Source organism: Bison bison, unplaced genomic scaffold, assembly GCF_000754665.1.
Source record: "Bison bison bison isolate TAMUID 2011002044 unplaced genomic scaffold, Bison_UMD1.0 scf7180017864108, whole genome shotgun sequence".
Classification (NCBI taxonomy): domain Eukaryota; kingdom Metazoa; phylum Chordata; class Mammalia; order Artiodactyla; family Bovidae; genus Bison; species Bison bison.
The window spans coordinates 2,589,168-2,601,251 of record NW_011494680.1 but is presented as its reverse complement, the minus strand read 5'-3'; the positions used below and the strand labels follow the sequence as shown (position 1 = coordinate 2,601,251).

Here is a 12,084-nt window from a genome sequence, read left to right as displayed (position 1 = left end):
CTTTCAACATCACTTCCTCAGATGGCCCATTTCCGCCCCACACCTTGTTATTCTGCACCTTAGTCCCTTCCTTTTTTCCCTTCATAGCACTTATTACAAATTAAATTTGTCCCCTACTTATTTTTTTGTCCCCTACTTGGACAGCAAGGAGATCAAACCAGTCAATCCTAAAGGAAATCAACCCTGAATATTCATTGGAAGGACTGATGCTGAAGCTGAAGCGCCAATACTTTGGCCACCTGATGTGAAGAACTGACTCACTAGAAAAGACCCTGACACTGGGAAAGATTGAGGGCAGGAGGAGAAGGGGATGACAGAAGATGAGATGGTTGGATGGCATCACCAACTCAATGGACATGAGTTTGAGCAAACTCAAGGAGATGGTGAGGGACAGGGTAGCCTGGTGCACTATGGTCCATGGGGTTACATGGAGTTGGATGTGACTGAGTGACTGAACAACAACTTGTTTTTTTCTTTCCCACTAGAATCTAAATTCCATTAAGATATAGACTCCATCTGTCTTGTTCACCATCTTATGCCCAGTACCTTGCACAGAGTCTATCATGCTCAATAGATGTCTGTTGATGAGTAAATTCATACTGACTTTAAAGTTCATTATTCCCTAAGCATTCTATTTTATGAATAGTAAGTAGGAATATCCCATTTAAGCATAATACTGTATTTATGATTCAGGTTGGTACTCAGCAGCAAGCTTAGTTTTCTGTGTATTCCTAGAAAATTTTACAACAATGTTAAGTTTCTGAGAGAAGGAATATAAGCCTCACTTAGCAAAAGGTAAACATACTCAGTTTGATAAAAAACCAACTTGAATTGACATGCACCAAAAATGCACCAGTGTGTGTTGTTGGAAAAACATTTATTGCAATTCAGTGTCAAAAAATTTTACAAAAATATGCCACCGTCTGGTACAAACAACTATAAAAAAATCAGTTCGTCATGCAAGAAGAGAGTGCAAATAATTTATACAGAAGGACTCAGTTCACACAATATTAAATAAACATCTCTGCATGTAATTGGTCTAACCTTATACTTTTCGTTAAAATGTTCAATCCCCTATAGCATTTTTCATTAAAAAAGTACTTGAAAGCTTCTAAGCTTAGGATATGGACTTTCACATACACCTTCTCTAGCCAGGATGATTGGCAGTATCGGCAGAATAAAGATGGTGCCAAGTGTTCTCAAGTGCAGAGCACAGCTTGGCGCCTTCTGTTTAACAGCCTTGTATATCATTAATTAAATAAACATTTCTATACTCAAAGACAGAAAAAGTCATGTTCAAACTCCGGAAGTAATGTTGCAGCAGATGGAGTTTCAAGCCGTTCAGAGTTTTGAAGCAGCCATCCATTTTTGGCCAAATGGAGCAGGGCCTGAATTTTGAGAGATCTCTCAGAAAACTTTGTTTGCTGAGTTCAAGGATACTTTGAAAAACGTCTAGCAACAAAGTCATGAATATCCTGGTCCCTTGCTCCTTGCCGCCTCATGGACTAATCCCCCTTTGCTTGTGAGGTTTAGCAGAAAGTGACCTTCCATTGGTAGAAACTCATTGGGTCTCACAGCAGGTACCAGAGGACCAGGAGATGGAAGGGATGGGGCAAATGTACCTCTTAGTCTAAGGAGAGAGGAAACACCTGCTTGGTTACCATCAGAATCTCAGTTTCTAGAAAGCAATCCAAGTGCTCAGTGGTCATCTGTCTCAGGGGCCACCTTTACAATTAAAACCTGAGTACCTAGAGAAAAATGAATTTGTCAACATAGGCTGCTAACTTTACAGCAAGCAGGTTGTACTCACTAGTATGCCGTACCCACAGCAGAGTCAGAGTTCTATAAAAACGTTAAGAGGTTCCTTAACTTCTCCAGGAAGAATCAGGGGCTTCAAATGTTGTTTTAAAAGTTAGCAGCCAGACGCCTAGCCCTGGACCACCAACGTGAAAGTCTTGAGCGGAATCAGCTCTGGTGTCACATGTGTCCAGCCACAACAAAAGGTGCTGGGGTAGGGGGCACAAAGTCAAGGCTCACAAAGTCCCAAGTTTATACTCAGGACCACTGCTGAGTACCAGCGGGGTTGAGGCATGCCTCCCAAATATTCTGGACCCACTACCTCATCTGGAAAGGCAGAAGGAATGCCAGACTCCATCATCACTAACCTTCCTCCCAGCACTCAAGTCTAGGAGAGGAGTTTCCTTCCTCTGGAAAACCATGAGACGACTCCTTAACAAAACAGAGAAGAAAGTGTCTACAGAAAACGTGGAGTTGAAAGGAATTACGATCTTGTTTGTTGAAGACATCAAGGGCCCAAGCTATATCAAAGAGCCCCATCTCTGCATTTGCCTAGAGGTTCGGGTGTTTCTGAGGTCTGTTTAAACACTAATAGGATTTTAGGCCAGCATCCAGTCAGAGGGATGGTTCACAGACTCTGAGAGTTGGAAACAGATTAAAACAAAAAAACACAAAAAACAACAGATGTCAACATGGAAAATGATGATAGAGTTTAGTTTAAAAAATTCACACATAAAATTACAGTTAAAAAAATTCACACATAAAATAGTGTTTGCATAGCAAGATGTAATTGCCCTACAGCCTGGCAGAAATATATAAACTCAGGTGCATATTTTATGATAAACATTGTATTGAACACTAAGCATGATATACTGTTGAAATGACTGAACTTCTTGCAAATCACACACTTGTTTAGACAAATCAGATTCCAAGCCCCTTCTCTTCTCCCACATAAAAACAATGGAAACAAGGAGCCTCTGTTAATTGCAAGCCCCCAAACAGTTTTTGAAGAGAGAACTGCAATAAGGTAATCACACTTGTCACCTTCTTTCATCGTTGCCAAGTAAAGCCCGTTTTTGCATTGACAGTTTTGCAGTGTAAATCCAGCCCATCTAAAATATCTCCTCTGATCTACTTCAACATAAAATGGATCATGGCTAAACAGAGCTCATCTCACAACTGACCCTTTTCATCTCAAAACTGGAGATGTTTTCACAGTAGTTTCTGCCGCCATCCTCCCACGTGACTGGTCCATCTGCTCAAAGTAACAGTGTTGAGTCATAATGTGATCTACTTTAAAATGTCTGGATCTTGATATAAATTGAGTCCTACGTAAGCATCACATATTCTCCTTTCCTCAAACGCTGTGCCTTCTTCTCAAGAAACTCTAGGATTGTTGATCAGAAATGTTTGCATTGAAACAAATCATTACACTCGCATGCATCAACTTCTACTGTCCTGGACAAAAACTCTTTCCTTCTCTGGAGGTCCAGATTACTCTCATATGTGACATCAGTTTTGAATCCTCTTTTCCAGAGTTGCGGTGGGATAGGTAGGTACAGCAAAGACAGTAGAGCATTCTATCTTTTCTAGCACTTTCCACTGTCATGTCCCTTCTGGCTTTTTAGGCCAGCAGTTCTGAGACACAGAGATTCTTTGTTTTTTGTTTTTTAGGTCAGGTTGTCCTGGGAGGGTTTGCCAAAAGAAATTCTATAGACAATCAGTGCCCAGGGAACAAGCATTTTCTTTTAAATGTTTTGGTTTTACTTATATGAGCAGCTCTGGCCACACTTCAGAGGTACTCTGTGTCACCAGCAGAGATGCTCATACTGCTGTGCTCTTTGTCCACCCACCGCCCCCACCCTTGCACAAACCACAGCATCAAAGACACCCCACTTCTGTTCCTTCCCCTCTCCCTCGCCACCTGCCATTTCCTTCCTTATAATCCTCTTCCAAAGAAAGGGAATCACAAGTATTGGTTTCTTTTTTCTTTTTCCTTAAAAATTTTCCTTGACTCTGTCCACACCACCTCCAGTGATGTCAAAGGAGATGGGGAGAGTTGGGAGTCATGATCTGGGTAAACATTTCAGAAAACTGTAAGCCTGTCCCTTGTGGTAGGGTCGTTTTGCGTAGGTGTTCTTGCTGCCTGGGGCCTGCGGTGTGGTCTTGAGCACCTTGGACAGTCCAAGCGACACTGGTTCCCCAGTTTTGTGCTGACAGTCAAAGCAGGCGACATTTCTGGAACTGTCAACCTGAAGGTGCTGAGGAGTCTCGGTTTACTCCATCAGCACAAAGGCGCTGAGAACAAGTTGGGGGGAAGATATGAAAGGCCATGAACGCCCCAAATTGCCAGAGTCAAAGGTTCCAGAGCCCTCACCGCAACAACAATCTCAGCTCCACTCACATATTTAAGGAGGCTGAGACCTTGGAGAGAACCTGCCTGAATTAGGGCAGAATGAGCCTTTGATTCCATAGTCTGGACCTGCATTCTCCATGTGATCTTGACTGGGGTGGGCGGGATCCTGTGAGGTGTCACAATGGTTTGTGACCCTCCAAAGCTCAACCTTAAACTAACATGATCTTATTCTTTAATATTTACTTTCCCTCAAAATTAAAATACAATTTACCTTTTTCCTCTTGGGGGGGATGATGATGAAAAAAAGATATTGAGAAACCTATAGGCACAGACCTTGTACAGTGAGAAACATCAACTAGTGGTCAAGCTCTTCTCCAGATACTGGTACTTGGGTTGTGCTTTGAGAGAAGGGCACAAAGGGGCCCCTCATCAGTAGCTGGTCCCTTGGCTTGTTTCTGTACGTTCTTAACCATCTATCCCCATTTCAGATCACCCCCAATTCAATCCCTAAAAATACACTGTTGCTCAACATACATGTGGACCAAGTTCCTATTTCTGCTTCACTCATTGGCCAAGATCATGGAGGGTGCCCACTTTACATACAAAAAAAAAAGGAAAGTAAATACAATTGCAAAAATATATACACTGTTGTAGAAAAGCAAAGTTCTATAAAAGGTAAAAAACAAAAACATTCCCCACTACCCCCCAGGAATATTGACTCCTTAAGTCCTGAGATTTCCTTCTTCCACATATAACTACCTGTTGGTATTTGTCTAGCAGGTTCCCCTGGGGTTGAACTCAAAGTACCTCCATCCACTCCCTGTCTGGCTAGAACACCAGGCTTTATCAACCTCGTAAGAAGCCCTAGCTCAGGTTGACTAAATTTCGGTGCTGGATGTAAAGAAAACTCATCACCCATCAAGAAGAACAGCAGCTGATATGTAAAACCTGTTCTACAAGTCTTTATCAGGCCTCTGGCTCCAAACAGTCCCCAGAGACAGGCTTATCCATCAAGATACCCTAGGAAGCCCAGACAAGCCAAGAGGTTAAACAGGAATAAGAAAATCTTCATGGCTATTGGGTGACTCGTTCCATTTTTCCTGCAGCAGGATTTCCTCTGGGACTGCTTTTAATTGGCCTTATGTTGCACGAAATAAGCTACAACGTGAAAGGGAAAAAGGCATACGTGCCTTGGGGTTTGTTCTCAAAGAGAAGAAACCCCAAAGAGTGTCCCATTCGTCTAAAAGGGAAGCCTGAAGCATGAGGAAGGATGCCTCCAATCTCTCTTCCTGTTTCACTTTTGATGAAGACACAAAACAGACAGAGGCCGTCTACTGGACCATGCGGTTTGTCAGAGCGAGCGTTGCAGCTTTCCGAGGTAGACTATTGTGCGGTGTCTTCGGAAGATAAGGCCCTATCTACACCCATGTGGGTTTAAGATGAGTGGTGCTTCCATTGCCTTTGCCAAACAAACCCCAAATCAAAACCCAAAGCCCAGGGGTTTCTCACATGTAGTTTTTCTTCTTATTTTTTTTTTTTCTCCCCAACAAATTTTCACATTGTAAACAAAGAGCATTCTATTTTGTATTCGAGTTTTGCCCTCTCTTCCACAACTCTAGGGAACTATCAAGGAGTTGCAGTGAACTTCAAGAGAATTCCATTTTCACCGATGAAATAGAATTCCTGCCTTATAGTCTTGCTGGCAAATTGTTAGGAAAAAAAGTTTATTTACAGGATTTCTGTTTTCCATACCAATTCTAATGAGAAGTCCATATGCTTAAACTTCCAGCCAGCAGCTGTATGTCTCCCCTCCAGTGTCCCTTATCTCAGAAGTTTTGAGCCAATGTTTAACATGTACACTATTTACAAATGAAGTGTCCAAACTCTGGATTCCCAACCATCCAATCATCAGGGGAACCCTTCTGAAGTGCTGTCATGTGCTGGGATTCAGAACTTGAACAAGTTGATAAAGTCCTGGGGTGAAAGTGAAATGGAACAGCTCTCTGGGTTATTGGCTGTGCACGGGTGATCGGTGCCCTGGAAAGGAACATCATGGTTAGGTGGGCATTCTCCCCAGCATCCCATTGGCTTGTGGTACCCTGAGGAATTGCTGCTGCTGCTGTTCAGTCACTCAGTCGTGTCTGACTCTTTCGAGACCCCATGGACTATAGCCCATCAGGCTCCTTTGTCCATGGGATCCTCCAGGCAAGAATACAGGAGTGGGTTGCCATTTCCTTCTCCAGGGGATCTTTCTGACCCAGGGATCGAACTCATGTCTCCTGCATTGGCAGGTGGGTTCTCTACCACTGAGCCCCCAGGGAAGTCCTATCCTAAGGCATTGCCCAACCTCAAAACAACATTCCTCTCTCAAGAACACCCTATGTTATGCAAAACTAAAGAGTGCTGTATGTGTGTGTGTGTGTGTATGTGTGTGTACCTGTGCACAGAGAGATGGGGGAGTTTGGGGGTACTGCAGGGAAAGTTGACACAATGGGGTAAAGGAAATGAAAGTCTTTGAAAGTTTCTCTCCCCAGGGCCTGCATCAGTCTTACCTTCACCTTCACCTGGGGGCTACAATAGTGGAAGAGCAGGAAAGCATTTGGCAACATGGTGCGGGTGTCATTGGCTCTTAGGGGCTGGGCTTGGGGGGGTGTGGCCACCACCTCTGAGACACATACCTTCCAGGAAAGAATGTGGCAGTGTCTGCAGAGCTGAAGGGTGTCTCCATACTGCTCTTTCCGTGGGTAGCATCGTGCAAGTTTAAAATACATCTTCTTCCAATCCAGCTGTCCTTTGTCGGACAAGATTAATCGCTTGCGGATCTAAGTATCAAACACATAAAAGTTGTTCTGAAAAGTTCTGCTCCTGCCCCCTTTCCCCACCTTTTTCATCTATACCCTGATGATAGCCAGGGAAAGAGTAGCAGAGAGATAAAAATGTCGCTTCTGATCTCTACCCAGTGAAAGAAACAATAGCTTTTAACCAGTCTTTAAAAGAAACAGGTGGCTGGTGACATCTTCTGATGTTGAAAGTTTAGGTGATCTCCATAAACAACTTCAATCTTTTCTCTGCTACAGACTTGAGTGATTATTTCCAGGGAGATGCGGTGACTGTTTGGCACAGTGGCTCTATTTTATATCTAAATATTAGTGGCTTCGTGAACAGACCCTGTTGAACTCACACTTCTATATAAAGAAGTTGGGGGAAAAAAAAAATCTGAGGCAGTGTGTGGAGGGGAAAAAGGCCTAGAACTGGTGTCCGAAGACCCAAATTCAAATCCAAGGCCATTTTCCTCACCTGGAGAGCACACCACTAATTTGGATATGTCATTTAGCCACTTGTGGCTTCAGTCCCTCTGTCTGTTTAAAGTGGGCATAATATGCTCAGTCACTTAGTCGTATCCGACTCGCTGCAACCCCATGGACTTGCAGCCCGCCAGGCTCCTCTGTCTGTGGGATTTCCCAGAGAATACTGGAGTGGGGTTGCCATTTCCAACTCCAGGGCTACCTTTCCCTGGCTTATCAGCATAACATGAAATAACATCAGGAAAATCCTTTAGCTGTAAAATGTCATAAAAATGTAAGTTATTTTGTTATAGAAAAGAAGGGCTATTGCCAATTTATGAATTGTTTTCAGAGCAAGCTGTAAAATGGGAACGGGCTAAAAATATAAGTTATTTTTTTTCCTTCTTGAATTACATAAAAGAAATCTCACAAGTATTATTTAGAAACTCCTCGGACTGCTTTCTAGTCAAACTAGGGAGCACCCCAGGGTGGGTTTGAGAAAGATGCCAAGGAAGCTTGGCAGGGTGGCAGGCAGAGTGGGAGAGAAGGAAGGAACGACCGCTGGGCTATACCAACCTGCCGCTCGGAGAAGTGGTACTGGCAGAGCTTCTTCCATAAGAGCCGGTCCTCGCTGAGCACGTGCAGGTCGGGGGCCACCTGGCCCAGGCTGACCAGGTCTCGCCCGTCGCTCAGCCTTTGCATGATATTCAGTTGTAAGCACAAAGGCAGGTCTGTGAAGGTGAGGCCCTTGAAGGCAGGCTGCAAGGAGAAGGACGGTGTTAAGTTACAGGGCGGAGAGCAGCCAGGCACCAGGCGACACCCTCCAAGGATGCAGCTGTCCCCTTGCCCTCCAGCCTCAAGTTGGTTTATTGATCAGAGCAGCCATTCTCCCTGCCCTGAGTACAAGACAGGACCCATGACCGAGATGCACAAAGAACAGCCTGGAGCAGCTCCGGCCAATGGTGCCAGAGAAATTTTCCTAAGTTGCACAAAACTTTATGCTTAAAAAAAAGTAGTTGACATACACTATCCTGTTAGTTTCAGGTGAACTACAGAGTGATTTGATATTTACATATGTTATGAAATGACCATCTAGTAAGTCTAGTAACTGTGTGTCCCCATATAAAGCTATGACAACATGATTGACCATATTCCTTATACTATAGCCCCAGTGGCTCATTTGTTTTATAACTGGAGGCTTGTACCTCTTAATTTCCTTCACTGATTTACACTTTTACTGTGAAGTGCTAAGTTGCTTCAGTTGCTTTGCAACTCTAAGGACTATAGCTCACCAGGCTCTTCTGTCCATGAGATTCTCAAGGCAAGAATACTGGAGTGGGTTGCCATACCCTTCTCCAGGGATGGAACCTGAATCTCTAATATCTCCTGCATTGGCAGCTGGGTTCATTACCACTAGCACTGCCTGGAAAGATTCTCCTAATAGCAAGAGTTGGATTCCTGTGCTTTTCTCAATTACAATAGTCCTGAAGGACTCACTACCTTGGCAGGGCACCCCCCAGCCTCAGATCTCATGGCCTGCCTCCTTGTGACCACCAATCCTCCAAAACAGGCTTTCTCACTGGCCCCCAAACACTGCACACAAGGCTGTCGCTCTGTCCAGGCCTCTGCTCATCTATAAGTGACTCTTCTCAGATCAAGTTCAAACTTGTGCATGCCAAGTCGCTTCAGTCGTGTCCAATTCTTTGCGACCCTATAGACTGTAGCCCACTAGGCTCCTCTGTCCATGGGGATTCTCTGGGCAAGAATACTGAAGTAAGTTGCCATGCTCTCCTCCTCCAGGGGACCTTCCCAACTCAGGGATCAAACCTGTGTCTCTTAAGTCTACCTGCATTGGCAGTTTTTTTTTTGTTTTTTTTTTTTAACCAGTAGCCCACCTGGGAAGCCCCTGTTCAAACTCACCTCCTCTGAAAACTGCTTTTGTGTCTCCCTCAAGTCTTAGGCACTGCATCTTCCTAGAATTCCTATGATCTCTTTCAGACACCACTGTCTTTTTTGGCTGCACCAAGGGGCATGCATGATCTTAGTTTCCTGACCAGGGATGGAACCCAAGCCCCCTACACTGGGAATGTGGAGTCTTAACCACTGGAACACCAAGGAAATCCCATCTTTCAGACCCCGTCTCCAAAAAAAAGCTTAATGGAAAATTCCTGCTAGGATATAAGCTCCACAGAGGCAGAAATTTTTGTGTTCTTTCATTGCTATATCTAGAAGAGTCTAGAAGTGTGTTAGCATATAGTAGGCACTCAATAAATATTTGTGGAATAATGAAAATAAAATAATTAAACAGGTAAAAACAACCACAACAGAAAGACTCTGTACTTGTGTGTGTGTGTGTGTGTGTGTGTGTATACATGTATGCACACTTTCGGAAGGGCTGGTCAAGAATCTTTCAGCCTAAAGATCCATCTGTTCAGGCATCTCTATTGAACCTTAGGCTCCATGGAACATTTTGAAAACTACTTATCTGTGGAGAACACACTGGCAATTAATTGTGAGCTTCTCCAGAAGCTTCTTCTATTATATCCTTGCATTTATATTTAAGTCCTTTATTGTTTAAATTTGGATGAGCTTATGTTAGCCTATCCAGACCTAGATCCTTGAAGCCAAGGTCTAAGCTTGTAACGCCTGCAGACTAGTCTAGCACAAAAACCCTCTTCTGGCGCTAGAGTTGCTGCAGGGTGAGAGACCCAGAAACATAAGCAAATCATTGGAGAACAAAGGTTAAATGCCACCAAGGAGACAAGCACCAAGTGCTATGGGAACTATCTGTACAGAAGATACTCAGTAGTACTTGTTGCTATTTCTTGAACAGCAACTAGCTTCTGCCATCTGGATAAGAAGTCAGCACAAATCGCTCGAGACCAAGACTGTGGTTCTGTGTCCTTCCCATGCTAGTCCTGGGTGAGCTCTTGAACTTGAAATAGTGACATTTTTAGCTCAGTGTTCTATCACCTCTGGAGGTCACAAGAGGGGAAAAACACACACACACACACCAACAGGATGAAGAAACCTTTCCTTAGCTCAGGGGAAAATATCCTGGGAATGGGTATTGAGTTCCCTCCTTGAAATTTTAGCTAACTAAACTCTGTACGAGGCATGTCAAGGCTGGAACACATAGGATTCCAAGGGGACACACAGTGTCAGCGATCCCCGCCTCTTCACCCTGCCGTGTCTTTGCAAAGCAGGACAGGCATGTAGAGGGAAGGTGGGCAGTCACAGGGTGCCTTGGGATGCTGGATGATGGAGAAGAACAGGAGGTGGCGTGGGAGGACCATGGGATGGAGAAGCAGCAGATCGAGATCCCGTGGGAAATCTGGGTCTCAATTTCTGTACGTCTGGTAAAGAAACTGCCTGCAATGCAGGAGACACAGGTTCAATCCCTGGGTGGGGAAGATCCCCTGGAGAAGGGAATAGCAACCCACTCCATGGCCTGGAGAATTCCATGGACGGAGGAGCCTGGCAGGCTATATAGTCCACGGGGTTGCAAAGGGTTGGACACGACTGAGCGACTAACACTTCCTTTCATACTTCCTTCGTGTCCAAAATGAGCAGGCTTAGAAGTCTCTGAGGATCCCCTCCAGCTCCAACCATCTCAGACTTGGAGTAGCATCAGCCTCCTAACCCATCAGAAGTGTCTCTGACTTGACAGTTTATACTGTTCAGGCTGCTGGGCTGAACTTTCAACTGTTTGCAGAATTCAGGACTTTGCTGGACTGCAGAAGGTCCTAGACCCATTTGTCATTTATCATCTGTGGCTGATCATATGAGCCAATAAAACTGCCATGAGATTTTCTTTTTGTTTCCAGCACTTCAAAGCATCTACTTTTTTGGTTAAAACTCCCAGGCCAATTATTACATGAACTCCTATTAAAGTCCACTTGGCAAATTCACTCTCAAATTTTCAAACCTGAACTTTTCCAAAATCCTTGCCCAGACCCCATGCTGAGCCTTTACTCCTGATAAATGATTAACTGCTTGTGTACCTTCTTCTATTTGAATATAAACATATTAAAGAAAAAGAAGTCACTCTTGCTCCCCCTATCAAGTATTTGGCTAAAAATCCTTTTATATTCACCCTGCCTTCCCTGCCCCACTACGCTTCCAAACTCTGTCTTGCTCACAGCACACTGTGATTCTGTGATTCCCCCCTGTGCCCCCCGGCCCCAAGCCAGTTCTCTTCGTTTTTCTCCCTTTTATTATTTATTATATTAATTATTTTGCCAATAAAAATTGGCTCCATAGAATGAGATAGGAAATTCTGAAAGAAAACAAGATTATGTGCTGGGGAGATACTGACAGAACTTTGGCAAACAGAAAACAATGACTGTAAATGTCACCTTAACATTTTCATGTAATAACATACTTCTCTTTGGTCCAAACTGTTAAAAAGTTTTAAAATACAGTCCACACTGAAGTAATTAAGTCCCTTGGGCTTCCCTGGTGGCTCAGATGGTAAAGATTCTGCCTGCAACACAGGAGACCTGGGTTTGATCCCTGAGTCAGGAAAAGCCTCTGGAGAAGGGAATGGCAACCCACTCCAATATTCTTGCCTGGGAACTACATGAACAGAGGAGCCTGGTGGGTTACAGTCCTTGGGGCCACAGAGTCGGACACAACTGAGCAACT

At 44.1% G+C, this 12,084-nt stretch overlaps 1 protein-coding gene across 1 annotated transcript in view; it reads right to left on the bottom strand.

Annotated features, from left to right (window-relative positions):
* Positions 1-858: 858 nt before the first annotated feature.
* FBXO32 (F-box protein 32) overlaps positions 859-12,084 on the bottom strand; it is a 38,221-nt gene continuing 26,995 nt past the window's right edge. The window contains exons 8-10 of the mRNA XM_010838912.1: positions 8,014-8,196; positions 6,832-6,975; positions 859-6,190 (exon numbers count right to left, since the gene is read on the bottom strand). Coding sequence (XP_010837214.1) covers positions 6,101-6,190; positions 6,832-6,975; positions 8,014-8,196 — 417 coding nt within the window. The 3' untranslated portion in view covers positions 859-6,100. The remainder of the gene's footprint in view (positions 6,191-6,831; positions 6,976-8,013; positions 8,197-12,084) is intronic.